General features: G+C 49.7%; 1 protein-coding gene across 1 annotated transcript in view; it reads right to left on the bottom strand.

Moving 5' to 3' along the window:
* Positions 1–27,464, bottom strand: part of LOC140372417 (phosphatidate phosphatase LPIN3) — an 89,613-nt gene that overhangs the window by 18,797 nt on the left and 43,352 nt on the right. Inside the window, exons 6-16 of the mRNA XM_072459513.1 lie at positions 21,378–21,467; positions 20,094–20,202; positions 17,452–18,028; positions 16,708–16,801; positions 16,457–16,635; positions 11,543–11,636; positions 11,402–11,471; positions 10,419–10,511; positions 10,250–10,305; positions 9,876–10,026; positions 5,155–5,303 (exon numbers count right to left, since the gene is read on the bottom strand). Coding sequence (XP_072315614.1) covers positions 5,155–5,303; positions 9,876–10,026; positions 10,250–10,305; positions 10,419–10,511; positions 11,402–11,471; positions 11,543–11,636; positions 16,457–16,635; positions 16,708–16,801; positions 17,452–18,028; positions 20,094–20,202; positions 21,378–21,467 — 1,662 coding nt within the window. The remainder of the gene's footprint in view (positions 1–5,154; positions 5,304–9,875; positions 10,027–10,249; positions 10,306–10,418; positions 10,512–11,401; positions 11,472–11,542; positions 11,637–16,456; positions 16,636–16,707; positions 16,802–17,451; positions 18,029–20,093; positions 20,203–21,377; positions 21,468–27,464) is intronic.

Below are 27,464 nucleotides of genomic sequence, written 5' to 3'. Positions count from 1 at the left end.
CCGCCCCCTGAGGTTGCGTGAGTGTTGTGGGTCCCGCCCCCTGAGGGTGAGTGAGTGTTGTGGGTCCCGCCCCCTGAGGGTGAGTGAGTGTTGTGGGTCCCGCCCCCTGAGGTTGCGTGAGTGTTGTGGGTCCCGCCCCCTGAGGTTGAGTGAGTGTTGTGGGTCCCGCCCCCTGAGGGTGAGTGAGTGTTGTGGGTCCCGCCCCCTGAGGTTGAGTAAGTGTTGTGGGTCCCGCCCCCTGAGGTTGAGTGAGTGTTGTGGGTCCCGCCCCCTGAGGGTGAGTGAGTGTTGTGGGTCCCGCCCCCTGAGGTTGAGTGAGTGTTGTGGGTCCCGCCCCCTGAGGGTGAGTGAGTGTTGTGGGTCCCGCCCCCTGAGGTTGCGTGAGTGTTGTGGGTCCCGCCCCCTGAGGGTGAGTGAGTGTTGTGGGTCCCGCCCCCTGAGGGTGAGTGAGTGTTGTGGGTCCCGCCCCCTGAGGTTGCGTGAGTGTTGTGGGTCCCGCCCCCTGAGGGTGAGTGAGTGTTGTGGGTCCCGCCCCCTGAGGTTGGGTGAGTGTTGTGGGTCCCGCCCCCTGAGGGTGAGTGAGTGTTGTGGGTCCCGCCCCCTGAGGTTGCGTGAGTGTTGTGGGTCCCGCCCCCTGAGGGTGAGTGAGTGTTGTGGGTCCCGCCCCCTGAGGGTGAGTGAGTGTTGTGGGTCCCGCCCCCTGAGGTTGCGTGAGTGTTGTGGGTCCCGCCCCCTGAGGGTGAGTGAGTGTTGTGGGTCCCGCCCCCTGAGGTTGCGTGAGTGTTGTGGGTCCCGCCCCCTGAGGGTGAGTGAGTGTTGTGGGTCCCGCCCCCTGAGGTTGCGTGAGTGTTGTGGGTCCCGCCCCCTGAGGGTGAGTGAGTGTTGTGGGTCCCGCCCTCTGAGGTTGCGTGAGTGTTGTGGGTCCCGCCCCCTGAGGTTGCGTGAGTGTTGTGGGTCCCGCCCCCTGAGGGTGAGTGAGTGTTGTGGGTCCCGCCCCCTGAGGTTGCGTGAGTGTTGTGGGTCCCGCCCCCTGAGGGTGAGTGAGTGTTGTGGGTCCCGCCCCCTGAGGTTGCGTGAGTGTTGTGGGTCCCGCCCCCTGAGGGTGAGTGAGTGTTGTGGGTCCCGCCCCCTGAGGTTGCGTGAGTGTTGTGGGTCCCGCCCCCTGTGGTTGCGTGAGTGTTGTGGGTCCCGCCCCCTGAGGTTGCGTGAGTGTTGTGGGTCCCGCCCCCTGAGTGTGAGTGAGTGTTGTGGGTCCCGCCCCCTGAGGGTGAGTGAGTGTTGTGGGTCCCGCCCCCTGAGGTTGCGTGAGTGTTGTGGGTCCCGCCCCCTGAGGGTGAGTGAGTGTTGTGGGTCCCGCCCCCTGAGGTTGCGTGAGTGTTGTGGGTCCCGCCCCCTGAGGGTGAGTGAGTGTTGTGGGTCCCGCCCCCTGAGGTTGCGTGAGTGTTGTGGGTCCCGCCCCCTGAGGGTGAGTGAGTGTTGTGGGTCCCGCCCCCTGAGGTTGTGTGAGTGTTGTGGGTCCCGCCCCCTGTGGTTGCGTGAGTGTTGTGGGTCCCGCCCCCTGAGGTTGCGTGAGTGTTGTGGGTCCCGCCCCCTGAGTGTGAGTGAGTGTTGTGGGTCCCGCCCCCTGAGGGTGAGTGAGTGTTGTGGGTCCCGCCCCCTGAGGTTGCGTGAGTGTTGTGGGTCCCGCCCCCTGAGGTTGCGTGAGTGTTGTGGGTCCCGCCCCCTGAGGGTGAGTGAGTGTTGTGGGTCCCGCCCTCTGAGGTTGCGTGAGTGTTGTGGGTCCCGCCCCCTGAGGTTGCGTGAGTGTTGTGGGTCCCGCCCCCTGAGGGTGAGTGAGTGTTGTGGGTCCCGCCCCCTGAGGTTGCGTGAGTCTTGTGGGTCCCGCCCCCTGAGGGTGAGTGAGTGTTGTGGGTCCCGCCCCCTGAGGTTGCGTGAGTGTTGTGGGTCCCGCCCCCTGAGGGTGAGTGAGTGTTGTGGGTCCCGCCCCCTGAGGGTGAGTGAGTGTTGTGGGTCCCGCCCCCTGAGGTTGCGTGAGTGTTGTGGGTCCCGCCCCCTGAGGTTGCGTGAGTGTTGTGGGTCCCGCCCCCTGAGTGTGAGTGAGTGTTGTGGGTCCCGCCCCCTGAGGGTGAGTGAGTGTTGTGGGTCCCGCCCCCTGAGGTTGCGTGAGTGTTGTGGGTCCCGCCCCCTGAGGTTGCGAGAGTGTTGTGGGTCCCGCCCCCTGAGGGTGAGTGAGTGTTGTGGGTCCCGCCCCCTGAGGGTGAGTGAGTGTTGTGGGTCCCGCCCCCTGAGGTTGCGTGAGTGTTGTGGGTCCCGCCCCCTGAGGGTGAGTGAGTGTTGTGGGTCCCGCCCCCTGAGGTTGCGTGAGTGTTGTGGGTCCCGCCCCCTGAGGGTGAGTGAGTGTTGTGGGTCCCGCCCTCTGAGGGTGAGCGAGTGTTGTGGGTCCCGCCCCCTGAGGTTGCGTGAGTGTTGTGGGTCCCGCCCCCTGAGGGTGAGTGAGTGTTGTGGGTCCCGCCCCCTGAGGTTGCGTGAGTGTTGTGGGTCCCGCCCCCTGAGGTTGCGTGAGTGTTGTGGGTCCCGCCCCCTGTGGTTGCGTGAGTGTTGTGGGTCCCGCCCCCTGAGGTTGCGTGAGTGTTGTGGGTCCCGCCCCCTGAGGTTGCGTGAGTGTTGTGGGTCCCGCCCCCTGAGGGTGAGTGAGTGTTGTGGGTCCCGCCCCCTGAGGGTGAGTGAGTGTTGTGGGTCCCGCCCCCTGAGGTTGCGTGAGTGTTGTGGGTCCCGCCCCCTGAGGTTGCGTGAGTGTTGTGGGTCCCGCCCCCTGAGTGTGAGTGAGTGTTGTGGGTCCCGCCCCCTGAGGGTGAGTGAGTGTTGTGGGTCCCGCCCCCTGAGGTTGCGTGAGTGTTGTGGGTCCCGCCCCCTGAGGGTGAGTGAGTGTTGTGGGTCCCGCCCCCTGAGGGTGAGTGAGTGTTGTGGGTCCCGCCCCCTGAGGTTGCGTGAGTGTTGTGGGTCCCGCCCCCTGAGGGTGAGTGAGTGTTGTGGGTCCCGCCCCCTGAGGTTGCGTGAGTGTTGTGGGTCCCGCCCCCTGAGGGTGAGTGAGTGTTGTGGGTCCCGCCCTCTGAGGGTGAGCGAGTGTTGTGGGTCCCGCCCCCTGAGGTTGCGTGAGTGTTGTGGGTCCCGCCCCCTGAGGGTGAGTGAGTGTTGTGGGTCCCGCCCCCTGAGGTTGCGTGAGTGTTGTGGGTCCCGCCCCCTGAGGTTGCGTGAGTGTTGTGGGTCCCGCCCCCTGAGGGTGAGTGAATGTTGTGGGTCCCGCCCCCTGAGGGTGAGTGAGTGTTGTGGGTCCCGCCCCCTGAGGTTGCGTGAGTGTTGTGGGTCCCGCCCCCTGAGGGTGAGTGAGTGTTGTGGGTCCCGCCCCCTGAGGTTGCGTGAGTGTTGTGGGTCCCGCCCCCTGAGGGTGAGTGAGTGTTGTGGGTCCCGCCCCCTGAGGTTGCGTGAGTGTTGTGGGTCCCGCCCCCTGAGGGTGAGTGAGTGTTGTGGGTCCCGCCCCCTGAGGTTGCGTGAGTGTTGTGGGTCCCGCCCCCTGAGGGTGAGTGAGTGTTGTGGGTCCCGCCCCCTGAGGGTGAGTGAGTGTTGTGGGTCCCGCCCCCTGAGGTTGCGTGAGTGTTGTGGGTCCCGCCCCCTGAGGGTGAGTGAGTGTTGTGGGTCCCGCCCCCTGAGGTTGCGTGAGTGTTGTGGGTCCCGCCCCCTGAGGTTGCGTGAGTGTTGTGGGTCCCGCCCCCTGAGGTTGCGTGAGTGTTGTGGGTCCCGCCCCCTGAGGTTGCGTGAGTGTTGTGGGTCCCGCCCCCTGAGGTTGCGTGAGTGTTGTGGGTCCCGCCCCCTGAGGTTGCGTGAGTGTTGTGGGTCCCGCCCCCTGAGGTTGCGTGAGTGTTGTGGGTCCCGCCCCCTGAGGTTGCGTGAGTGTTGTGGGTCCCGCCCCCTGAGGTTGCGTGAGTGTTGTGGGTCCCGCCCCCTGAGGTTGCGTGAGTGTTGTGGGTCCCGCCCCCTGAGGTTGCGTGAGTGTTGTGGGTCCCGCCCCCTGAGGTTGCGTGAGTGTTGTGGGTCCCGCCCCCTGAGGTTGCGTGAGTGTTGTGGGTCCCGCCCCCTGAGGTTGCGTGAGTGTTGTGGGTCCCGCCCCCTGAGGTTGCGTGAGTGTTGTGGGTCCCGCCCCCTGAGGTTGCGTGAGTGTTGTGGGTCCCGCCCCCTGAGGGTGAGTGAGTGTTGTGGGTCCCGCCCCCTGAGGTTGCGTGAGTGTTGTATCCGTGTAGCTGGAGACACATTGCTGTGAACAAAGGAACAGGTTAAGCCTGTCGTCTCCTTCACACAAGAATGAACGTCTCCATTAGAGCTGGGTTGAAAAAAATCTATTTTCCGATTTTTAATCGATTCGCATCTTAATGACCGATTATCGAGTCGTACGTGCAAAGATTGACTTTTATTTTTAATTAAAAAAAAAATATATATATTATTAATTTGAAAAATGCTTTCAGTTTCAGTGCTGGCAGTGTGTGAGCAGTTTTAAAATAAAAATGCTTTTGGTAGCAACCGCTTTTGAGTGAATTCTTAATTATTTTCAAGCATAATAATAATGCACTGGTTAGTGTCCCAGTAGAATCCACTGTTGCAGATGTCGTCACCTAAATGATGTCCTCCATTTATTGTCCTGAATTATCTTTCTTGAAGGTAGATTGACCCTTGACCTTTTCATCAGTCTTCCATCAGTAACTACCAATACTTGTTAGATTTGCTGTTTAATATTGATATAATACTAGTTTTAATATGTTGCTTCTCTACACAGTCATGAAGTGAAGGAAACGGTTCAAATACATTTTTCATTTTTAATAACATTAACTCCCAGATAGAATCGAAATCGGATTGAATCGGATGGGATCTGAGAAAATCGGAAAAAATCGATTTTGAAACGTAAAAATCGGAATCGAATCGATTCTTGAAATTTGAATCGAAACCCAGCTCTAGTCTCCATGGAGAAGTAAACCTGAGCAGGCTTTATCTTCTCTTCTTATTTCACATAAATAGACCAAGGAATGACACACATATAAATGTTTGTACAGTACTCAGTAGTATATAAAGTACTTGTTTGTAAAGTACTTTGAGTAGCAAAAGTACTTTGTGATGGTGCCGTCGATGTCGGAGATGACCACGTGGTCGTCCCAGCTCCACAGGAAGATGGAGGCCTCACAGCGACACGTGCCCTGGTACTGAGTGGTCACGCTGAAGACCGCCAAGTTCTCCCCCTCGCACAGGTTCAACCGCTCCTGAAGGGGGAGGGAGAGAGGGGGAGGGAGAGAGAGGGGGGGAGAGAGAGGGGGGGAGAGAGAGGGGAGAGAGGAGGAGAGGGGAAGAGAGAGGAGGGGGAGGGAGCGGTAGGAGAGGAGGGGGAGGGAGAGGGGCAGGAGGGGGGAAGGGAGGGAGAGGGGGAGGAAGAGAGAGGGGAGAGAGGGGGGGAGCGGAAGGGAGAGGAGGGGGGAGAGGAGGGGGAGGTAGGAGAGAGGGGCGAGAGAGAGAGGGAGAGGGGCAGGAGGGGGGGAGGCAGGTTAAGTGTGGGTTTAGAGATTAAGCATCATTTTTAATTAAATCCATAAAGCTTTGCCTTTGTCAATTCAGGACTAGTGCAGGTCTACAGCAGGACTACAGCAGGACTACAGCAGGACTGCAGCAGGTCTACAGCAGGACTACAGCAGGACTAGTGCAGGTCTACAGCAGGTCTACAGCAGGACTACAGCAGATCTACAGCAGGACTACAGCAGGTCTACAGCAGGACTACAGCAGGACTACAGCAGGACTACAGCAGGACTGCAGCAGGTCTACAGCAGGACTACAGCAGGACTAGTGCAGGTCTACAGCAGGTCTACAGCAGGACTACAGCAGGACTACAGAAGGACTACAGCAGGACTACAGCAGGTCTACAGCAGGACTACAGCAGGACTACAGCAGGTCTACAGCAGGACTACAGCAGGTCTACAGCAGGTCTACAGCAGGTCTACAGCAGGACTACAGAAGGACTACAGCAGGTCTACAGCAGGTCTACAGCAGGTCTACAGCAGGACTACAGCAGGACTACAGCAGGTCTACAGCAGGACTACAGAAGGACTACAGCAGGTCTACAGCAGGTCTACAGCAGGACTACAGCAGGTCTACAGCAGGACTACAGCAGGTCTACAGCAGGACTACAGCAGGACTACAGCAGGTCTACAGCAGGTCTACAGCAGGACTACAGAAGGACTAAGCAGGTCTACAGCAGGTCTACAGCAGGACTACAGCAGGTCTACAGCAGGACTACAGAAGGACTACAGCAGGTCTACAGCAGGACTACAGCAGGTCTACAGCAGGACTACAGAAGGACTACAGCAGGTCTACAGCAGGTCTACAGCAGGACTACAGCAGGTCTACAGCAGGACTACAGAAGGACTACAGCAGGACTACAGCAGGTCTACAGCAGGTCTACAGCAGGACTACAGAAGGACTAAAGCAGGTCTACAGCAGGTCTAGAGCAGGTCTACAGCAGGTCTACAGCAGGTCTACAGCAGATCTACAGCAGGACTACAGAAGGACTACAGAAGGACTACAGCAGGTCTACAGCAGGACTACAGCAGGTCTACAGCAGGACTACAGCAGGTCTACAGCAGGTCTACAGCAGGTCTACAGCAGGACTACAGCAGGTCTACAGCAGGACTACAGAAGGACTACAGCAGGTCTACAGCAGGTCTACAGCAGGACTACAGCAGGTCTACAGCAGGACTACAGCAGGTCTACAGCAGGACTACAGCAGGTCTACAGCAGGTCTACAGCAGGACTACAGCAGATCTACAGCAGGACTACAGCAGGTCTACAGCAGGACTACAGCAGGACTAAAGCAGGTCTAAAGCAGGACTACAGCAGGACTACAGCAGGTCTACAGCAGGTCTACAGCAGGACTACAGCAGGTCTACAGCAGGACTACAGCAGGACTACAGCAGGACTACAGCAGGTCTACAGCAGGACTACAGCAGGTCTACAGCAGGACTACAGCAGGTCTACAGCAGGTCTACAGCAGGTCTACAGCAGATCTACAGCAGGACTACAGCAGGTCTACAGCAGGACTACAGCAGGTCTACAGCAGGACTACAGCAGGTCTACAGCAGATCTACAGCAGGACTACAGCAGGTCTACAGCAGGACTACAGCAGGTCTACAGCAGGTCTACAGCAGGACTACAGCAGGTCTACAGCAGGACTACAGAAGGACTACAGCAGGTCTACAGCAGGTCTACAGCAGATCTACAGAAGGACTACAGAAGGACTACAGCAGGTCTACAGCAGGACTACAGAAGGACTACAGCAGGTCTACAGCAGGTCTACAGCAGGTCTACAGCAGGACTACAGCAGGTCTACAGCAGGTCTACAGCAGGACTACAGCAGGTCTACAGCAGGACTACAGAAGGACTACAGCAGGTCTACAGCAGGTCTACAGCAGGACTACAGCAGGTCTACAGCAGGACTACAGCAGGTCTACAGCAGGACTACAGCAGGACTACAGCAGGTCTACAGCAGGTCTACAGCAGGACTACAGAAGGACTACAGCAGGTCTACAGCAGGTCTACAGCAGGACTACAGCAGGTCTACAGCAGGACTACAGCAGGTCTACAGCAGGACTACAGAAGGACTACAGCAGGTCTACAGCAGGTCTACAGCAGGACTACAGCAGGTCTACAGCAGGACTACAGAAGGACTACAGCAGGACTACAGCAGGTCTACAGCAGGTCTACAGCAGGTCTACAGCAGGACTACAGAAGGACTAAAGCAGGTCTACAGCAGGTCTAGAGCAGGTCTACAGCAGGTCTACAGCAGGTCTACAGCAGATCTACAGCAGGACTACAGAAGGACTACAGAAGGACTACAGCAGGTCTACAGCAGGACTACAGCAGGTCTACAGCAGGACTACAGCAGGTCTACAGCAGGTCTACAGCAGGTCTACAGCAGGACTACAGCAGGTCTACAGCAGGACTACAGAAGGACTACAGCAGGTCTACAGCAGGTCTACAGCAGGACTACAGCAGGTCTACAGCAGGACTACAGCAGGTCTACAGCAGGACTACAGCAGGACTACAGCAGGTCTACAGCAGGTCTACAGCAGGACTACAGCAGATCTACAGCAGGACTACAGCAGGTCTACAGCAGGACTACAGCAGGACTAAAGCAGGTCTAAAGCAGGTCTACAGCAGGACTACAGCAGGACTACAGCAGGTCTACAGCAGGTCTACAGCAGGACTACAGCAGGTCTACAGCAGGACTACAGCAGGACTACAGCAGGACTACAGCAGGTCTACAGCAGGACTACAGCAGGTCTACAGCAGGACTACAGCAGGACTACAGCAGGTCTACAGCAGGTCTACAGCAGGTCTACAGCAGATCTACAGCAGGACTACAGCAGGTCTACAGCAGGACTACAGCAGGTCTACAGCAGGACTACAGCAGGTCTACAGCAGATCTACAGCAGGACTACAGCAGGTCTACAGCAGGTCTACAGCAGGACTACAGCAGGTCTACAGCAGGTCTACAGCAGGACTACAGCAGGTCTACAGCAGGACTACAGAAGGTCTACAGCAGGTCTACAGCAGATCTACAGAAGGACTACAGAAGGACTACAGCAGGTCTACAGCAGGACTACAGCAGGTCTACAGCAGGTCTACAGCAGGTCTACAGCAGGACTACAGCAGGTCTACAGCAGGACTACAGAAGGACTACAGCAGGTCTACAGCAGGTCTAAAGCAGGACTACAGCAGGTCTACAGCAGGACTACAGCAGGTCTACAGCAGGTCTACAGTAGGACTACAGCAGGTCTACAGCAGGTCTACAGCAGGACTACAGCAGGACTACAGCAGGTCTACAGCAGGTCTACAGCAGGACTACAGCAGATCTACAGCAGGTCTACAGCAGGACTACAGCAGGACTACAGCAGGTCTACAGCAGGTCTACAGCAGGACTACAGCAGATCTACAGCAGGACTACAGCAGGTCTACAGCAGGACTACAGCAGGACTACAGCAGGTCTACAGCAGGACTACAGCAGATCTACAGCAGGACTACAGCAGGACTACAGCAGGACTACAGAAGGACTACAGCAGGTCTACAGCAGGACTACAGCAGGTCTACAGCAGGACTACAGCAGGTCTACAGCAGGTCTACAGCAGGACTACAGAAGGACTACAGCAGGTCTACAGCAGGACTACAGCAGGTCTACAGCAGGACTACAGCAGGTCTACAGCAGGTCTACAGCAGGACTACAGCAGGTCTACAGCAGGTCTAAAGCAGGACTACAGCAGGTCTACAGCAGGACTACAGCAGGACTACAGCAGGTCTACAGCAGGACTACAGCAGGTCTACAGCAGGTCTACAGCAGGACTACAGCAGGACTACAGCAGGTCTACAGCAGGACTACAGCAGATCTACAGCAGGACTACAGCAGGTCTACAGCAGGACTACAGCAGGACTACAGCAGGTCTACAGCAGGTCTACAGCAGGACTACAGCAGATCTACAGCAGGACTACAGCAGGTCTACAGCAGGACTACAGCAGGACTACAGCAGGACTACAGCAGGTCTACAGCAGGTCTACAGCAGGACTACAGCAGATCTACAGCAGGACTACAGCAGGACTACAGCAGGTCTACAGCAGGACTACAGCAGATCTACAGCAGGACTACAGCAGGACTACAGCAGGACTACAGCAGATCTACAGCAGGACTACAGCAGGACTACAGCAGGACTACAGCAGGTCTACAGCAGGTCTACAGCAGGACTACAGCAGGACTACAGCAGGTCTACAGCAGGATGACAGGGTGAGCTACGTACGATCTGTTCAGAGGTGAGGCGCAGCGACTTGCGGTACATTTGGCTGAAGCTCTGAGTCATGGACATATCGTCGGAGGAGAGGGACGAGGGCAGAGAGGCGAAGCGGCCCAGACCCGCCACCTCGTCACTGTCCACGTCGTCCAGAGTCGCCCTGCGAGTGACAGAGCGGTCAGACATTCACGCGCGAGGTCAAAGGCGCTGCAAGAAGCTTTAGTCGTGTTCTGAATCCCGTTTACAAGCTCATCTTCTCTGCGCCTCACAAAAATGTAGATTTCTCTGTATTGGTCGTGGTTTCATTCATCGTGAATAATTGTATAATGTGTTGAATAGTATAGGACAAATAAATCTAAACTGACTCTAACTGTTGTACTTACTGCACTGGGAGCGGACCCGAGCTCACAGGTTCATCTGGGTCTTCTTTAGAGTCGTTCTGCCGAGGGAAGAAAAGGAAATACGTTACAATTAGTGTGATAAACGTTGATATATTTGTGGATCTTTACCGTGTTTCTTTTTTGTATTTGTACTGTATTGTTTTGTCATTACCGGGCTGTTGGGCAGATCTCTCCTTCTGAACGGAAACCACCAGCGTCCAGACTTCTTGGACATTTTTTGTTTGACCAGCTGCTCCACCGTGCTCTGAAAAACAACGTCATATGACATATGGCTTGCTTTTGTTATGGATATCGCAACATGTCAGTGCGACAATTATCACAAGAAGAAATATGATGATGACCTGAGATTTGCTAGTGTTTGTTAGCATGCTAATGTTTGTTAGCATGCCAGTGTTTGTTAGCGTAAGTTAGTGTAAAACTCGCTCTGACCTCAGAGACATAGAATCTTCTAAACTCGCGGTGGTGAATATTTAGGATGTTCAGAATGTTTTATGTAAGTGAGCGACACGTGGAGCTGTGAAGAGTTTAACATGATCGAAGTCTGTTTTTCATGTTTTAAGAATAAAAACAAAGACTTTAATGAATATTCGAGTATTGACCCCCTGACCAAACAATAGTTCAATCACTTTCATTTTCATCTAGAGCACATTCTTCCAGTTTGTGAGCTGCTTTACTTATATTTTAGCTGTTATATGTTAATAATCTCTCTTGTATCTCTGATTCATTTTTTGTGCAACAAAGTTTTGTAATAAATATTCTGTTTATCGTCAAAAGCAAACACAAAGATTCATGACTTTCATTGGCTAAACCGCATCATGTGTCCCCTGGTCCATTAAAAACTGTTAAAGTGTGATGCTAGCGGTGGTGCTAGCGTTGGTGCTAGCGGTGGTGCTAGCGGCGATGCTAGCGGCGGTGCTAGCAGACGTGAGCAGCATCATTTATATTTGTTGCGCTTCCACTTTGGAAAAGAAGAACTAATGTGTGAACTAAGGTGTTTTAGGAGGAATCTCATGGTTTGTGCTGCTCTTCTGAAAAGGCCCAGGGGCTGTTTCCAGTGTCTCCTCCTTGTGTTGCAGAAGTGTCAGTAAACAAAACCAGCCTTATAATTCAAGCACGTTTGACTAAAGAATGTACCTTGGGGAGATTCTTCTGAAACGCGGCCATCGCTAAGACCATTGGACCGGCCACTGCCCAGTTGTAATAACTGCAAAGAGGAAACACCAGGTTAAAAGCACTTCAAGACACAAAAGCAGACGGCCATGCGCTAGATCTGACTTGGAGTTGATGCAGACGACGAGGTTTGGGTCGTCGATGAGTCCAGGGCTGTCACTCAAGTCTTGATACATCACTATGCGCTCCATAAACTTCTCTGGAGGAACACAGAGGAGGATGAAGGTAATAGTATTAGTATAGTAGTAGTAGTAGTAGTGGTGGTGGTGGTGGTATAAGTATAGAAGTAGTAGTAGTAGTAGTAGTAGTAGTAGTAGTAGTAGTAGTAGTAGTAGTAGTAGTAGTAGTAGTAGTAGTAGTATAGTAGTAACAGTAGTAGTATAAGTATAGTAGTAGTAGTATAGTAGAAGCAGTAGTAGTATTAGTATAGTAGCAGTAGTATAGTGGTGGTGGTATAAGTATAGCAGTAGTAGTATAGTGGTGGTGGTATAAGTATAGCAGTAGCAGTAATAGTATTTGTATAGTAGTAGTAGTATAGTAGAAGCAATAGTAGTAGTATTAGTATAGTCATAGCAGTAGTAGTATAAGTATAGCAGTAGCAGAAGTAGTATTAGTATAGTAGTATAGTGGTGGTGGTATAAGTATAGCAGTAGTAGTATAGTGGTGGTGGTATAAGTATAGTAGTAGTAGTATAGTGGTGGTGGTATAAGTATAGCAGTAGTAGTATAGTGGTGGTATTAGTATGGTAATACCACCAGTGATCCTCGCTATAACGCGGTTCACTTTTCTCGTTGCTTCGCGGATTTTCATCATGCATTGTGTTCTGCATTCTGATTGGCTAAACAGTCTCTCCGCGTCTTCTCTACCTGTGTGTCAATAACGTTATGGATTAATATGTACAGGTACGTAAAACCGCTTGCCAAATTGAAGATTGCAAAGCCGGATGAGAGCGCGCGTGAGAGGCCGGTGAGAGCGTGCGTGAGAGAGGCCGGTGAGAGCGTGTGTGAGAGGCCGGTGAGAGCGCGCGTGTGAGAGGCCGGTGAGAGCGCGCGTGTGAGAGGCCGGTGAGAGCGCGCGTGTGAGAGGCCGGTGAGAGCGCGTGTGAGAGAGGCCGGTGAGAGCGCGTGTGAGAGAGGCCGGTGAGAGCGCGCGCGTGAGAGGCCGGTGAGAGCGCGCGTGTGAGAGGCCGGTGAGAGCGCGCGTGTGAGAGGCCGGTGAGAGCGCGCGTGAGAGGCCGGTGAGAGCGCGCGCGTGAGAGGCCGGTGAGAGCGCGTGTGAGAGGCCGGTGAGAGCGCGTGTGAGAGGCCGGTGAGAGCGCGCGCGTGAGAGGCCGGTGAGAGCGCGCGTGTGAGAGGCCGGTGAGAGCGCGTGTGAGAGGCCGGTGAGAGCGCGTGTGAGAGGCCGGTGAGAGCGCGTGTGAGAGGCCGGTGAGAGCGCGTGTGAGAGGCCGGTGAGAGCGCGCGTGTGAGAGGCCGGTGAGAGCGCGCGCGTGAGAGGCCGGTGAGAGCGCGCGTGTGAGAGGCCGGTGAGAGCGCGTGTGAGAGGCCGGTGAGAGCGCGCGCGTGAGAGGCCGGTGAGAGCGCGCGTGTGAGAGGCCGGTGAGAGCGCGTGTGAGAGGCCGGTGAGAGCGCGCGTGTGAGAGGCCGGTGAGAGCGCGTGTGAGAGAGGCCGGTGAGAGCGCGCGTGTGAGAGGCCGGTGAGAGCGCGTGTGAGAGGCCGGTGAGAGCGCGCGTGTGAGGCCGGTGAGAGCGCGCGTGTGAGAGGCCGGTGAGAGCGCGTGTGAGAGAGGCCGGTGAGAGCGCGCGTGAGAGGCCGGTGAGAGCGCGCGTGTGAGAGGCCGGTGAGAGCGCGTGTGAGAGAGGCCGGTGAGAGCGCGCGTGAGAGGCCAGTGAGAGCGCGCGTGAGAGAGGCCGGTGAGAGCGCGCGTGAGAGGCCGGTGAGAGCGCAGCGTGAGAGAGGCCGGTGAGAGCGCGTGTGAGAGGCCGGTGAGAGCGCGCGTGTGAGAGGCCGGTGAGAGCGCGTGTGAGAGGCCGGTGAGAGCGCGTGTGAGAGGCCGGTGAGAGCGCGCGTGTGAGAGGCCGGTGAGAGCGCGTGTGAGAGGCCGGTGAGAGCGCGCGTGTGAGGCCGGTGAGAGCGCGCGTGTGAGAGGCCGGTGAGAGCGCGCGTGAGAGAGGCCGGTGAGAGCGCGTGTGAGAGAGGCCGGTGAGAGCGCGCGTGAGAGGCCAGTGAGAGCGCGCGTGAGAGAGGCCGGTGAGAGCGCGCGTGAGAGGCCGGTGAGAGCGCGCGTGAGAGAGGCCGGTGAGAGCGCGTGTGAGAGGCTAGTGAGAGCGCGTGTGAGAGGCTAGTGAGAGCGCGCGAGAGAGAGGCCGGTGAGAGCGCGCGTGAGAGAGGCCGGTGAGAGCGCGCGTGAGAGAGGCCGGTGAGAGCGCGTGTGAGAGAGGCCGGTGAGAGCGCGTGTGAGAGGCCGGTGAGAGTGCGTGTGAGAGGCCGGTGAGAGCGCGCGTGAGAGGCCGGTGAGAGCGCGCGTGAGAGGCCGGTGAGAGCGCGTGTGAGAGGCCGGTGAGAGCGCGCGTGAGAGGCCGGTGAGAGCGCGCGTGAGAGGCCGGTGAGAGCGCGTGTGAGAGGCCGGTGAGAGCGCGCGTGAGAGGCCGGTGAGAGCGCGCGTGAGAGAGGCCGGATGAGAGCGCGCGTGTGAGAGAGGCCGGTGAGAGCGCGCGTGTGAGAGGCTAGTGAGAGCGCGCGTGAGAGAGAGGCCGGTGAGAGCGCGCGTGAGAGGCTAGTGAGAGCGCGCGAGAGAGAGGCCGGTGAGAGCGCGCGTGAGAGAGGCCGGTGAGAGCGCGCGTGAGAGAGGCCGGTGAGAGCGCGCGTGAGAGGCCGGTGAGAGCGCGTGTGAGAGAGGCCGGTGAGAGCGCGTGTGAGAGAGGCCGGTGAGAGCGCGCGTGAGAGGCCGGTGAGAGCGCGTGTGAGAGAGGCCGGTGAGAGCGCGCGTGAGAGGCCGGTGAGAGCGCGCGTGTGAGAGGCCGGTGAGAGCGTGTGTGAGAGGCCGGATGAGAGCGCGCGTGTGAGAGGCCGGTGAGAGCGCGCGTGTGAGGCCGGTGAGAGCGCGCGTGTGAGGCCGGTGAGAGCGCGTGTGAGAGGCCGGTGAGAGCGCGCGTGTGAGAGGCCGGTGAGAGCGCGCGTGAGAGGCCGGTGAGAGCGCAGCGTGAGAGAGGCCGGTGAGAGCGCGTGTGAGAGGCCGGTGAGAGCGCGCGTGTGAGAGGCCGGTGAGAGCGCGCGTGTGAGAGGCCGGTGAGAGCGCGCGTGTGAGGCCGGTGAGAGCGCGTGTGAGAGGCCGGTGAGAGCGCGTGTGAGAGGCCGGTGAGAGCGCGCGTGTGAGAGGCCGGTGAGAGCGCGTGTGAGAGGCCGGTGAGAGCGCGTGTGAGAGGCCGGTGAGAGCGCGTGTGAGAGGCCGGTGAGAGCGCGCGTGTGAGAGGCCGGTGAGAGCGCGTGTGAGAGGCCGGTGAGAGCGCGTGTGAGAGGCCGGTGAGAGCGCGCGTGAGAGCTTCAATGTTTTATGGAGTATTTCATTGTGTAATAACTGTACAAAAATAAAGGTTTCTACTTTGCGGATTTTGACTCCCACGGGTTCTTCTTGGAACATAAACGAGGGATCACTGTAGTAGTATAGTATAGTAACAGTAGAAGTAGTATAGTGGTGGTGGTATAAGTATAGTAGTAGTAGTAGTGTGGTGGTGGTATAAGTATAGCGGTAGTAGTATAGTAACAGTAGTAGTAGTATTAGTATAGTAGTAGTAGTGGTGGTGGGATTGGTATAGTAGTAGCAGCAGTAGTAGTATAAGTATAGTAGCAATAGTAGTAGTAGTAGTAGTAGTAGTAGTAGTGGTATTGGTATAGCAGTAGTAGTATAGTACAGCGCAGTACCTTTGCTGATGGCGCTGCTGATATAAGTATAGTAGTATTAGTATAGTAGTAGTAGTACAAGTACCTTTACTGATGGCGCTGCTGGTATAAGTATAGTAGTAGTAGTAGTAGTAGTAGAAGTAGTAGTAGTAGAAGTAGTAGTAGTAGTAGTAGTAGTAGTAGTAGTAGTAGTAGTAGTAGTAGTAGTAGTAGTAGTAGTAGTAGTAGTGGTATTGGTATAGTAGTAGCAGTAGTAGTATAAGTATAGTAGTAGTAGTAGTAGTAGTAGTAGTAGTAGTAGTAGTGGTATTGGTATAGCAGTAGTAGTATAGTACAGCGCAGTACCTTTGCTGATGGCGCTGCTGATATAAGTATAGTAGTATTAGTATAGTAGTAGTAGTACAAGTACCTTTACTGATGGCGCTGCTGGTATAAGTATAGTAGTAGTAGTAGTAGTAGTAGAAGTAGTAGTAGTAGTAGTAGTAGTAGTACCTTTGCTGATGGCGCTGCTGGTATAAGTATAGTAGTAGTAGTAGTAGTAGTAGTAGTAGTAGTAGTAGTAGTAGTAGTAGTAGTAGCAGTAGTAGTAGTAGTAGTAGTAGTAGTAGCAGTAGTAGTAGTAGTAGTACCTTTGCTGATGGCGCTGCTGGTATAAGTATAGTAGTAGTAGTAGTAGTAGTAGTAGTAGTAGAAGTAGTAGTAGTAGTACCTTTGCTGATGGCGCTGCTGGTATAAGTATAGTAGTAGTAGTAGTAGTAGTAGTAGAAGTAGTAGTAGTAGTACCTTTGCTGATGGCGCTGCTGGTATAAGTATAGTAGTAGTAGTAGAAGTAGTAGTACCTTTGCTGATGGCGCTGCTGGTATAAGTATAGTAGTAGTAGTAGAAGTAGTAGTACCTTTGCTGATGGCGCTGCTGGTATAAGTATAGTAGTAGTAGTAGAAGTAGTAGTACCTTTGCTGATGGCGCTGCTGGTATAAGTATAGTAGTAGTAGTAGAAGTAGTAGTACCTTTGCTGATGGCGCTGCTGGTATAAGTATAGTAGTAGTAGTAGAAGTAGTAGTACCTTTGCTGATGGCGCTGCTGGTATAAGTATAGTAGTAGTAGTAGAAGTAGTAGTACCTTTGCTGATGGCGCTGCTGGTCCCGGGCCCGCACAGGGACAAACTCACGTTTGCAGAGAACGACATGGAGTCAGAGAGATAATCTGTCCCACTGTCCAAGGTTCCACTGCCCACAGACTGAGGCGAGAGGGAGCCTGAGAGGGAGTGTGCCCCTAGAGGCGGGGAGGACTCCTTACCCCTGCGGGACACCAGAGCTTTAACACAATCTGAGCCTCTCACACGGCCACGCCTTTCCTCGCATGTCACTCACGTTTTGGGGAAGTAGAGGACGGCGACCTCCGGGTCCATGGAGGTCAGATCGTCCAGATAAATGTCCGACGTCCCGAGATGGTGGCTCCGCTTCTCTGCAGCACGGGGACAGAGAAAGGAACGGGTTCACGGGCCGTAAACCCTAACCCTGACCCTAACCCACCCTAACCCTGACCCTAACCCACCTTAACCCTAACCCACCCTGACCCTAACCCACCCTAACCCTGACCCTAACCCACCCTAACCCTGACCCTAACCCACCTTAACCCTAACCCACCCTGACCCTAACCCACCCTAAACCTGACCCTAACCCTCCCTAACCCACCCTAACCCACCCTAAACCTGACCCTAACCCTCCCTAACCCACCCTAACCCTAACCCACCCTAAACCTGACCCTAACCCACCCTAACCCTAACCCTGACCCTAACCCACCCTAACCCTGACCCTAACCCTAGCTACTGAACACTTTTTAAAACACATTTTCAACCAGATAAAGGTGTAAATCTGTGACAGAAGTTTCTAGAGAAAGGATTTATATACAAATAAAGTGTGTTGTGAATTTGGTTATTCTTTTATGACATTTTGATTAAATAATGCCACTGTCTTTGTCATGTTTTTCAGACTGTTTCATGTTCAGTTGATTAAGCCACCCCCTCTAATTGCTATTAACCTTGAATCAAATGGAAATGAAAAGAAAATGGCTTAAAGATGACAATAATAAGTTTGATATCTGACTGCACGTACCCTTCTTCTTTTCCTCAGACCTGGGGGCGTTGCCGCTCGCCGCTGTCGCGTTTAGCTCCTCCCCCTCCTCGGCGTCCGCGGCAGGGTCAGAGTAACTGTCCGGCTCTTTTCCTCTCTCTCTTCCGTCTTCTCCGATCTGACCGCTCTGAGCTGCTCCTCGTAAGCGCTCCTCGTCCTGTCCATCCACAGACGCCACGCTCTGTCCGTCTTTTCCGATCAAAGCGTTTTCCCACTTGCTTTCCGCACAATCTCCCGCTGTTTCATCGCTCCTGACCGCGCCGTTTGACTGAGCGGCATCTGAGACTCCGGAGCTAAACGTTGAAACGGCGGCTTCGTTTAGAGGTGTATTCTCCGGTTTGCAAAGAGGATGAAGCGGTCGGAAGGAGCAGTTGTTCAAATCCAGAGACCTTGTCCGGGCTTTGGGTCTGACCACGGTCACTCTGCCGGGCCTGACGCCGCTGGTGAGGGGCGGGGCCAGTCCCAGGTCGAAGGAGTCCTGCCGCTCGATGGTGCGGAAGTGAGCAGCGGGTGCAGAGGGTAAGCAGACGTGAACGGGGGAGCGCTGCGACTGGCATGGCTGCAGAGACGGAGAAAAACAGCACATGAAAGTGAAACATTTCCATCTGCTCTTCCTCAAAGCTGTTCAGGAGCAGGACTCTGTGTGTGATCCTGAAACTGAGGGAAACTGAGGCTGTGAAAGTCCCTGAGCACCAGTGACTACGGCCTGAAATAATAAGACATTATTGGTAAAGAAAGGATTCATTTGGCGGAGGAGGAAGCCGAACAGACTTGGCCCAAGCGCATTGTGAGTGTCTGTTGGGAACGTCTTGAGGAGCCCTCTGTCATCAGGGTCTTCAACTCACACTTCTAGGACAGCTTCTCCCAGATCCCGGGGGAGGCTGGGGACATCGAGTCTGAGTGGACCTCCTCCTCCATTGTCAATGCGGCTGCTCGGAGCTGTGGTCGCAAGGTCTCTGGTGCCTGACGCGGCGGCAACCCCTGAACCCGGTGGTGGACACCGGAAGTAAGGGACGTCGTCAGGGGGAAGAAGGAGGCCTGATAGGCCTCGTTAGCTTGTAGGTCTCCTGAGGTCGTTGACAGGTATCGGCAGGCCAAGCGGGTGCAGCTTGTGCTGTCGCAGAGGCAAAAACCTGGGGATGGATGGAGTTTGGGGAGGCCATGGAGGAGGACTATCTGTGGGCCCCAAATAAATTCTGGCAAACCGTCCGGCGCTGCAGTGCTTCACCAACACCATTTACGGTGCGGGTGGAGGCCTGCTGACCTCGACTGGGGATGTCGTTGGACGGTGGAAGGAATACTTTGTGGACCTCCTTAATCCCACCGTCACGTGTTCCGAAGAGGAAGCAGAGACCGAGGACCCGGAGGCTGGCTTGTCCCTCAACCAAGCTGAAGTCACTGAGGTTGTTGGCAAACTCCTCAGTGGCAGGGCTCCGGGGGTGGATGAGATTCGCCCTGAGGACCTAAAGTCTCTGGATGTTGTAGGACTGTCTTGGTTGACACGTCTCTGCAACATCGCGTGGCGGTCGGGGACAGTGTCTCTGGACTGGCAGACCGGGGTGGTGGTCCATCTGTTCAAGAAGGGGGACCGGAGGGTGTGTTCCAACTACAGAGGGATCACACTCCTCAGCCTCCTGGGTAAGGTCTATTCCAAGGTACTGGAGAGGAGAATCCGACCGATAGTCGAACCTCAGATTCAGGAAGAGCAGAGTGGTTTTGGTCCTGGTCGTGGAACACTGTACCAGCAGGAGCTGTGTTCACAGTCAGACCTGTTCCCAGTGCACGAGGGACTACTCAGGGCAGGGGGTCGGAGGGTGTGGTCAGGGGTCGGAGGGTGTCCGGTTTGGGGACCACAGGATCTCATCTCTGCTGTTATCAGACAATGTTGTCCTGATGGCTCCATCAAACCTGGACCTGCAGCTGCACTGGGACGGTTTGAGCCGAGTGTGAAGCGTCTGGGATGAGAATCAGCTCCAAATCAGAGGCCATGGTTCTTGACTGGAAAAAGGTGGCTTGCCCTCTCCAGGTGGGTGGGGTGTCCTTGCCCCAAGTGGAGGAGTTCAAGTATCTCGGGGTCTTGTTCACGAGTGAGTGAAGGATGGAGCGTGAGATCGACAGTTGGATCGATGCAGCGGCTGCAGTGATGCAGTCGCTGCATCGACTGTTGTGGTGAAGAGGGAGCTGAGCCGAAAGACAAAGCTCTCTATTTACAGGTCCCTCTACGTTCCTGACCTCACCTATGGTCCTGAGCTTTAATGACCCAAAGGACAAGATCGAGGATACGAGCAGTCGAAATGAGTTTCCTCCGCCGGGTGGCTGGGCGCTCCCTTAGAGATAGGGGGAGGAGCTCAGTCACATGGGAGGAGCTTGGAGTAGAGCCGTTGCTCCTCCTGGGGAGGTGTTTCTGGCATGTCCCACCGGGAAGAGGCCCCGGGGAAGACCCAGGACACGCTGGAGGGACTATGTCTCTCAGCTAGCCTGGGAACGCCTCGGGATCCCCTGGAGGAGCTGGAGGAAATGTCTGGGGAGAGGGAAGTCTGGGAGTCCCTGTTTAAACTGCTGCCCCCGCGACCCGGCCCCGGATAAGCGGAAGAAAGATGGATTAATTTGCCGTTGTCACTGACCGTGGGAAAGCCGCCCCAGTTCCACTGAATCTCGGGTCCTGAAGATCCTCGAGGTCCAACACAAAGCTCTGAGTCGCTCTTTGGAGACGAGGGACGGCTCAAGAACACACTGCAGAGAAACACACAAGGGACGGCTCAAGAACACACTGCAGAGAAACACACAAGGGACGGCTCAAGAACACACTGCAGAGAAACACACAAGGGACGGCTCAAGAACACACTGCAGAGAAACACACAAGGGACGGCTCAAGAACACACTGCAGAGAAACACACAAGGGACGGCTCAAGAACACACTGCAGAGAAACACACAAGGGACGGCTCAAGAACACACTGCAGAGAAACACACAAGGGACGGCTCAAGAACACACTGCAGAGAAACACACAAGGGACGGCTCAAGAACACACTGCAGAGAAACACACAAGGGACGGCTCAAGAACAGACTGCAGAGAAACACACAAGGGACGGCTCAAGAACACACTGCAGAGAAACACACAAGGGACGGCTCAAGAACACACTGCAGAGAAACACACAAGGGACGGCTCAAGAACACACTGCAGAGAAACACACAAGGGACGGCTCAAGAACACACTGCAGAGAAACACACAAGGGACGGCTCAAGAACACACTGCAGAGAAACACACAAGGGACGGCTCAAGAACACACTGCAGAGAAACACACAAGGGACGGCTCAAGAACACACTGCAGAGAAACACACAAGGGACGGCTCAAGAACACACTGCAGAGAAACACACAAGGGACGGCTCAAGAACACACTGCAGAGAAACACACAAGGGACGGCTCAAGAACACACTGCAGAGAAACACACAAGGGACGGCTCAAGAACACTAAAGAGATGAGATAAAAAGAACATTCAAAACCCTTTTTGTAATTCAAACTGTACTTCAAACTGTATTCAGCACTCAAACTGTACTTCAAACTGTATTCAGCACTCAAACTGTACTTCAAACTGTACTTCAGCACTCAAACTGTACTTAAAACTGTACTTCAGACTGTACTTCAAACTGTACTTCAGCACTCAAACTGTACTTAAAACTGTACTTCAGACTGTACTTCAAACTGTACTTCAGCACTCAAACTGTACTTAAAACTGTACTTCAGACTGTACTTCAAACTGTACTTCAGACCGTACTTCAGAGCTCTGTGCACCCTGTCCTACAGGGAGCACTAGGTGGCCCTGCTGTGCACTAGGTGGCCCTGCTGTGCACCCTGTCCTAAAGGGAGCACTAGGTGGCGCTGCTGCACAGATGTGGAGGCATCTTACTGTTGGTGTGGGGTCTGTTCTGAGTCGGAATGAGCGTGGGCCTCTCTCGGCTGCTCCAGCTCCTCACACATCGAGAAGTAGATGGATTTACTGCAAAACCAGACATACATTTACATTTAGTTTGATGATAATAATGAATAAAAAGTAACATGGCTCAAACTGTAACCATCATTACATGATTTTGTTTGTAAAACTGTGACTAAAACATGTCAGTAGATATTTGGACATGAATGCAGCTCGGACCCCGGGTCATTCTGCCAAATCTGTGCCTTTTCAACTTAAGTAAAATAAAAGTTATGTATGGCCTAATCTCTAATGGTAGGCGGGGCTTAATCTCCAATGGTAGGCGGGCGGGGCACATTTAACTATGGGAAATTCACTGTTTTTGAAATAAATATCTAAAATAAAGTGTTTCTTTCTGAAGCTTTTGTGAAAAACGTTGGAAAGTCAGAAGAGTCGGAAGATAATTCCCCTTTAGTGTTAAAAAACTATTAAATAATACATTGTTGTTATTAGTATATAATATTCCGATATGAAGAAAAGAAAGAGGACATAAGGAGGCCATTTCTGTTGAAAAAATAATCTCTCTTTAAGGAAAGGAGGTTCAATCTTCCCTCAGTTGATAGCAGTGTTCTAAAGCCATAGGCCATCAGCCCTCGTCATTCAGATGGTGATCAGGTACAGGGTACACGCACCCTAAACACACTATTACATGGTGTATAAGCCTAAACATACTATTACATGTGTATAAGTCTAAACATACTATTACATGGTGTATAAGTCTAAACATACTATTGCATGGTGTATAAGTCTAAAACACACTATTACATGGTGTATAAGTCTAAACACACTATTACATGGTGTATAAGTCTAAACACATTATTACATGTGTATAAGTCTAAACACACTATTACATGGTGTATAAGCCTAAACATACTATTACATGTGTATAAGTCTAAACATACTATTACATGGTGTATAAGTCTAAACACACTATTACATGGTGTATAAGTCTAAACACACTATTACATGGTGTATAAGTCTAAACACACTATTACATGTGTATAAGTCTAAACACACTATTACATGGTGTATAAGCCTAAACATACTTTTACATGGTGTATAAGCCTAAACATACTATTACATGTGTATAAGTCTAAACATACTATTACATGGTGTATAAGCCTAAACACACTATTACATGGTGTATAAGTCTAAACACACTATTACATGGTGTATAAGCCTAAACATACTATTACATGTGTATAAGTCTAAACATACTATTGCATGGTGTATAAGTCTAAACACACTATTACATGGTGTATAAGTCTAAACACACTATTACATGGTGTATAAGTCTAAACATATTATTACATGGTGTATAAGTCTAAACACACTATTACATGGTGTATAAGCCTAAACACACTATTACATGGTGTATAAGTCTAAACATACTATTACATGGTGTATAAGTCTAAACACATTATTACATGGTGTATAAGTTTAAACATACTATTACATGGTGTATAACTCTAAACATACTATTACATGGTGTATAAGTCTAAACACACTATTACATGGTGTATAAGTCTAAACACACTATTACATGGTGTATAAGTCTAAACACACTATTACATGTGTATAAGCCTAAACATACTATTACATGGTGTACAAGTCTAAACATACTATTACATGTGTATAAGTCTAAACATACTATTACATGGTGTATAAGTCTAAACACACTATTACATGGTGTATAAGTCTAAACATACTATTACATGGTGTATAAGTCTAAACATACTATTACATGGTGTATAAGCCTAAACATACTATTACATGGTGTATAAGTCTAAACACACTATTACATGGTGTATAAGTCTAAACATACTATTACATGTGTATAAGTCTAAACATACTATTACATGGTGTATAAGTCTAAACACACTATTACATGTGTATAAGTCTAAACATACTATTACATGTGTATAAGCCTAAACATACTATTACATGGTGTATAAGTCTAAACACACTATTACATGGTGTATAAGTCTAAACACACTATTACATGGTGTATAAGTCTAAACACACTATTACATGGTGTATAAGTCTAAACATACTATTACATAGTGTATAAGTCTAAACATACTATTACATGGTGTATAAGTCTAAACATACTTTTACATGGTGTATAAGTCTAAACACACTATTACATGGTGTATAAGTCTAAACACACTATTACATGGTGTATAAGTCTAAACACACTATTACATGGTGTATAAGTCTAAACACATTATTACATGGTGTATAAGCCTAAACACACTATTACATGGTGTATAAGTCTAAACACACTATTACATGGTGTATAAGCCTAAACATACTATTACATGTGTATAAGTCTAAACATACTATTACATGTGTATAAGCCTAAACACACTATTACATGGTGTATAAGCCTAAACACACTATTACATGGTGTATAAGTCTAAACACACTATTACATGGTGTATAAGTCTAAACACACTATTACATGGTGTATAAGTCTAAACATACTATTACATGTGTATAAGTCTAAACGCACTATTACATGTGTATAAGCCTAAACACATTATTACATGGTGTATAAGTCTAAACATACTATTACATGTGTATAAGCGTAAACACACTATTACATGGTGTATAAGTCTAAACATACTATTACATGGTGTATAAGCCTAAACACACTATTACATGGTGTATAAGTCTAAACACATTACATGGTGTATAAGTCTAAACACATTATTACATGGTGTATAAGTTTAAACATACTATTACATGGTGTATAAGTCTAAACATACTATTACATGGTGTATAAGCCTAAACACACTATTACATGGTGTATAAGTCTAAACATAATATTACATGGTGTATAAGCTTAAACATACTATTACATGGTGTATAAGTCTAAACACATTATTACATGGTGTATAAGCCTAAACACACTATTACATGGTGTATAAGTCTAAACATACTATTACATGGTGTATAAGTTTAAACATACTATTACATGGTGTATAAGTCTAAACATACTATTACATGGTGTATAAGCCTAAACACACTATTACATGGTGTATAAGTCTAAACATACTATTACATGTGTATAAGTCTAAACATACTATTACATGGTGTATAAGTCTAAACACACTATTACATGGTGTATAAGTCTAAACACACTATTACATGTGTATAAGTCTAAACATACTATTACATGTGTATAAGCCTAAACATACTATTACATGGTGTATAAGTCTAAACACACTATTACATGGTGTATAAGTCTAAACACACTATTACATGGTGTATAAGTCTAAACATACTATTACATGGTGTATAAGTCTAAACATACTATTACATGGTGTATAAGTCTAAACACACTATTACATGGTGTATAAGTCTAAACATACTATTACATGGTGTATAAGCCTAAACACACTATTACATGGTGTATAAGTCTAAACATACTATTACATGGTGTATAAGTCTAAACACATTATTACATGGTGTATAAGTCTAAACACACTATTACATGGTGTATAAGTCTAAACACACTATTACATGGTGTATAAGTCTAAACACACTATTACATGGTGTATAAGCCTAAACATACTATTACATGTGTATAAGTCTAAACATACTATTACATGTGTATAAGCCTAAACACACTATTACATGGTGTATAAGCCTAAACATACTATCACATGTGTATAAGTCTAAACATACTATTACATGTGTATAAGCCTAAACACACTATTACATGGTGTATAAGTCTAAACATACTATTACATGGTGTATAAGTCTAAACACACTATTACATGGTGTATAAGTCTAAACACACTATTACATGGTGTATAAGTCTAAACACACTATTACATGGTGTATAAGTCTAAACACATTATTACATGGTGTATAAGTCTAAACACATTATTACATGGTGTATAAGTCTAAACACACTATTACATGGTGTATAAGTCTAAACACACTATTACATGGTGTATAAGCCTAAACATACTATTACATGTGTATAAGTCTAAACACACTATTACATGGTGTATAAGTCTAAACATACTATTACATGGTGTATAAGCCTAAACACACTATTACATGGTGTATAAGTCTAAACACACTATTACATGGTGTATAAGTCTAAACACATTATTACATGGTGTATAAGCCTAAACGCACTATTACATGGTGTATAAGTCTAAACGCACTATTACATGTGTATAAGTCTAAACATATTATTACATGTGTATAAGCCTAAACATACTATTACATGGTGTATAAGCCTAAACACACTATTACATGGTGTATAAGCCTAAACATACTATTACATGGTGTATAAGTCTAAACATACTATTACATGGTGTATAAGCCTAAACACACTATTACATGGTGTATAAGCCTAAACATACTATTACATGGTGTATAAGTCTAAACACATTATTACATGGTGTATAAGTCTAAACACATTATTACATGGTGTATAAGCCTAAACATACTATTACATGGTGTATAAGTCTAAACATACTATTACATGGTGTATAAGTCTAAACATACTATTACATCGTGTATAAGTCTAAACACACTATTACATCGTGTATAAGTCTAAACACATTATTACATGGTGTATAAGTCTAAACATACTATTACATGGTGTATGGGCCTAAACACACTATTACATGGTGTATAAGCCTAAACACACTATTACATGGTGTATAAGTCTAAACATACTATTACATGGTGTATAAGCTTAAACATACTATTACATGGTGTATAAGTCTAAACACACTATTACATGGTGTATAAGTCTAAACACACTATTACATGTGTATAAGCCTAAACATACTATTACATGGTGTATAAGTCTAAACATACTATTACATGGTGTATAAGTCTAAACACACTATTACATGGTGTATAAGTCTAAACATACTATTACATGTGTATAAGTCTAAACATACTATTACATGTGTATAAGCCTAAACACACTATTACATGGTGTATAAGCCTAAACATACTATTACATGTGTATAAGTCTAAACATACTATTACATGTGTATAAGCCTAAACACACTATTACATGGTGTATAAGTCTAAACATACTATTACATGGTGTATAAGTCTAAACACACTATTACATGGTGTATAAGTCTAAACACACTATTACATGGTGTATAAGTCTAAACACACTATTACATGGTGTATAAGTCTAAACACATTATTACATGGTGTATAAGTCTAAACACATTATTACATGGTGTATAAGTCTAAACACACTATTACATGGTGTATAAGTCTAAACACACTATTACATGGTGTATAAGCCTAAACACACTATTACATGGTGTATAAGTCTAAACACACTATTACATGGTGTATAAGTCTAAACATACTATTACATGGTGTATAAGCCTAAACACACTATTACATGGTGTATAAGTCTAAACACACTATTACATGGTGTATAAGTCTAAACACATTATTACATGGTGTATAAGCCTAAACACACTATTACATGGTGTATAAGTCTAAACGAACTATTACATGTGTATAAGTCTAAACATATTATTACATGTGTATAAGCCTAAACATACTATTACATGGTGTATAAGCCTAAACACACTATTACATGGTGTATAAGCCTAAACATACTATTACATGGTGTATAAGTCTAAACATACTATTACATGGTGTATAAGCCTATAACACACTATTACATGGTGTATAAGCCTAAACATACTATTACATGGTGTATAAGTCTAAACACATTATTACATGGTGTATAAGTCTAAACACATTATTACATGGTGTATAAGCCTAAACATACTATTACATGGTGTATAAGTCTAAACATACTATTAGATCGTGTATAAGTCTAAACACACTATTACATGGTGTATAAGTCTAAACACATTATTACATGGTGTATAAGTCTAAACATACTATTACATGGTGTATAAGTCTAAACACATTATTACATGGTGTATAAGCCTAAACACACTATTACATGGTGTATAAGTCTAAACATACTATTACATGGTGTATAAGCTT

Source organism: Eucyclogobius newberryi, unplaced genomic scaffold (genome assembly GCF_026437365.1).
Source record: "Eucyclogobius newberryi isolate DKJ021-1_F unplaced genomic scaffold, fEucNew1.0.hap1 SCAF_23, whole genome shotgun sequence".
Lineage (NCBI taxonomy): Eukaryota > Metazoa > Chordata > Actinopteri > Gobiiformes > Gobiidae > Eucyclogobius > Eucyclogobius newberryi.
The sequence above is the reverse complement of the archived record's forward strand: the minus strand, read 5'-3'. Positions and strand labels throughout refer to the sequence as shown.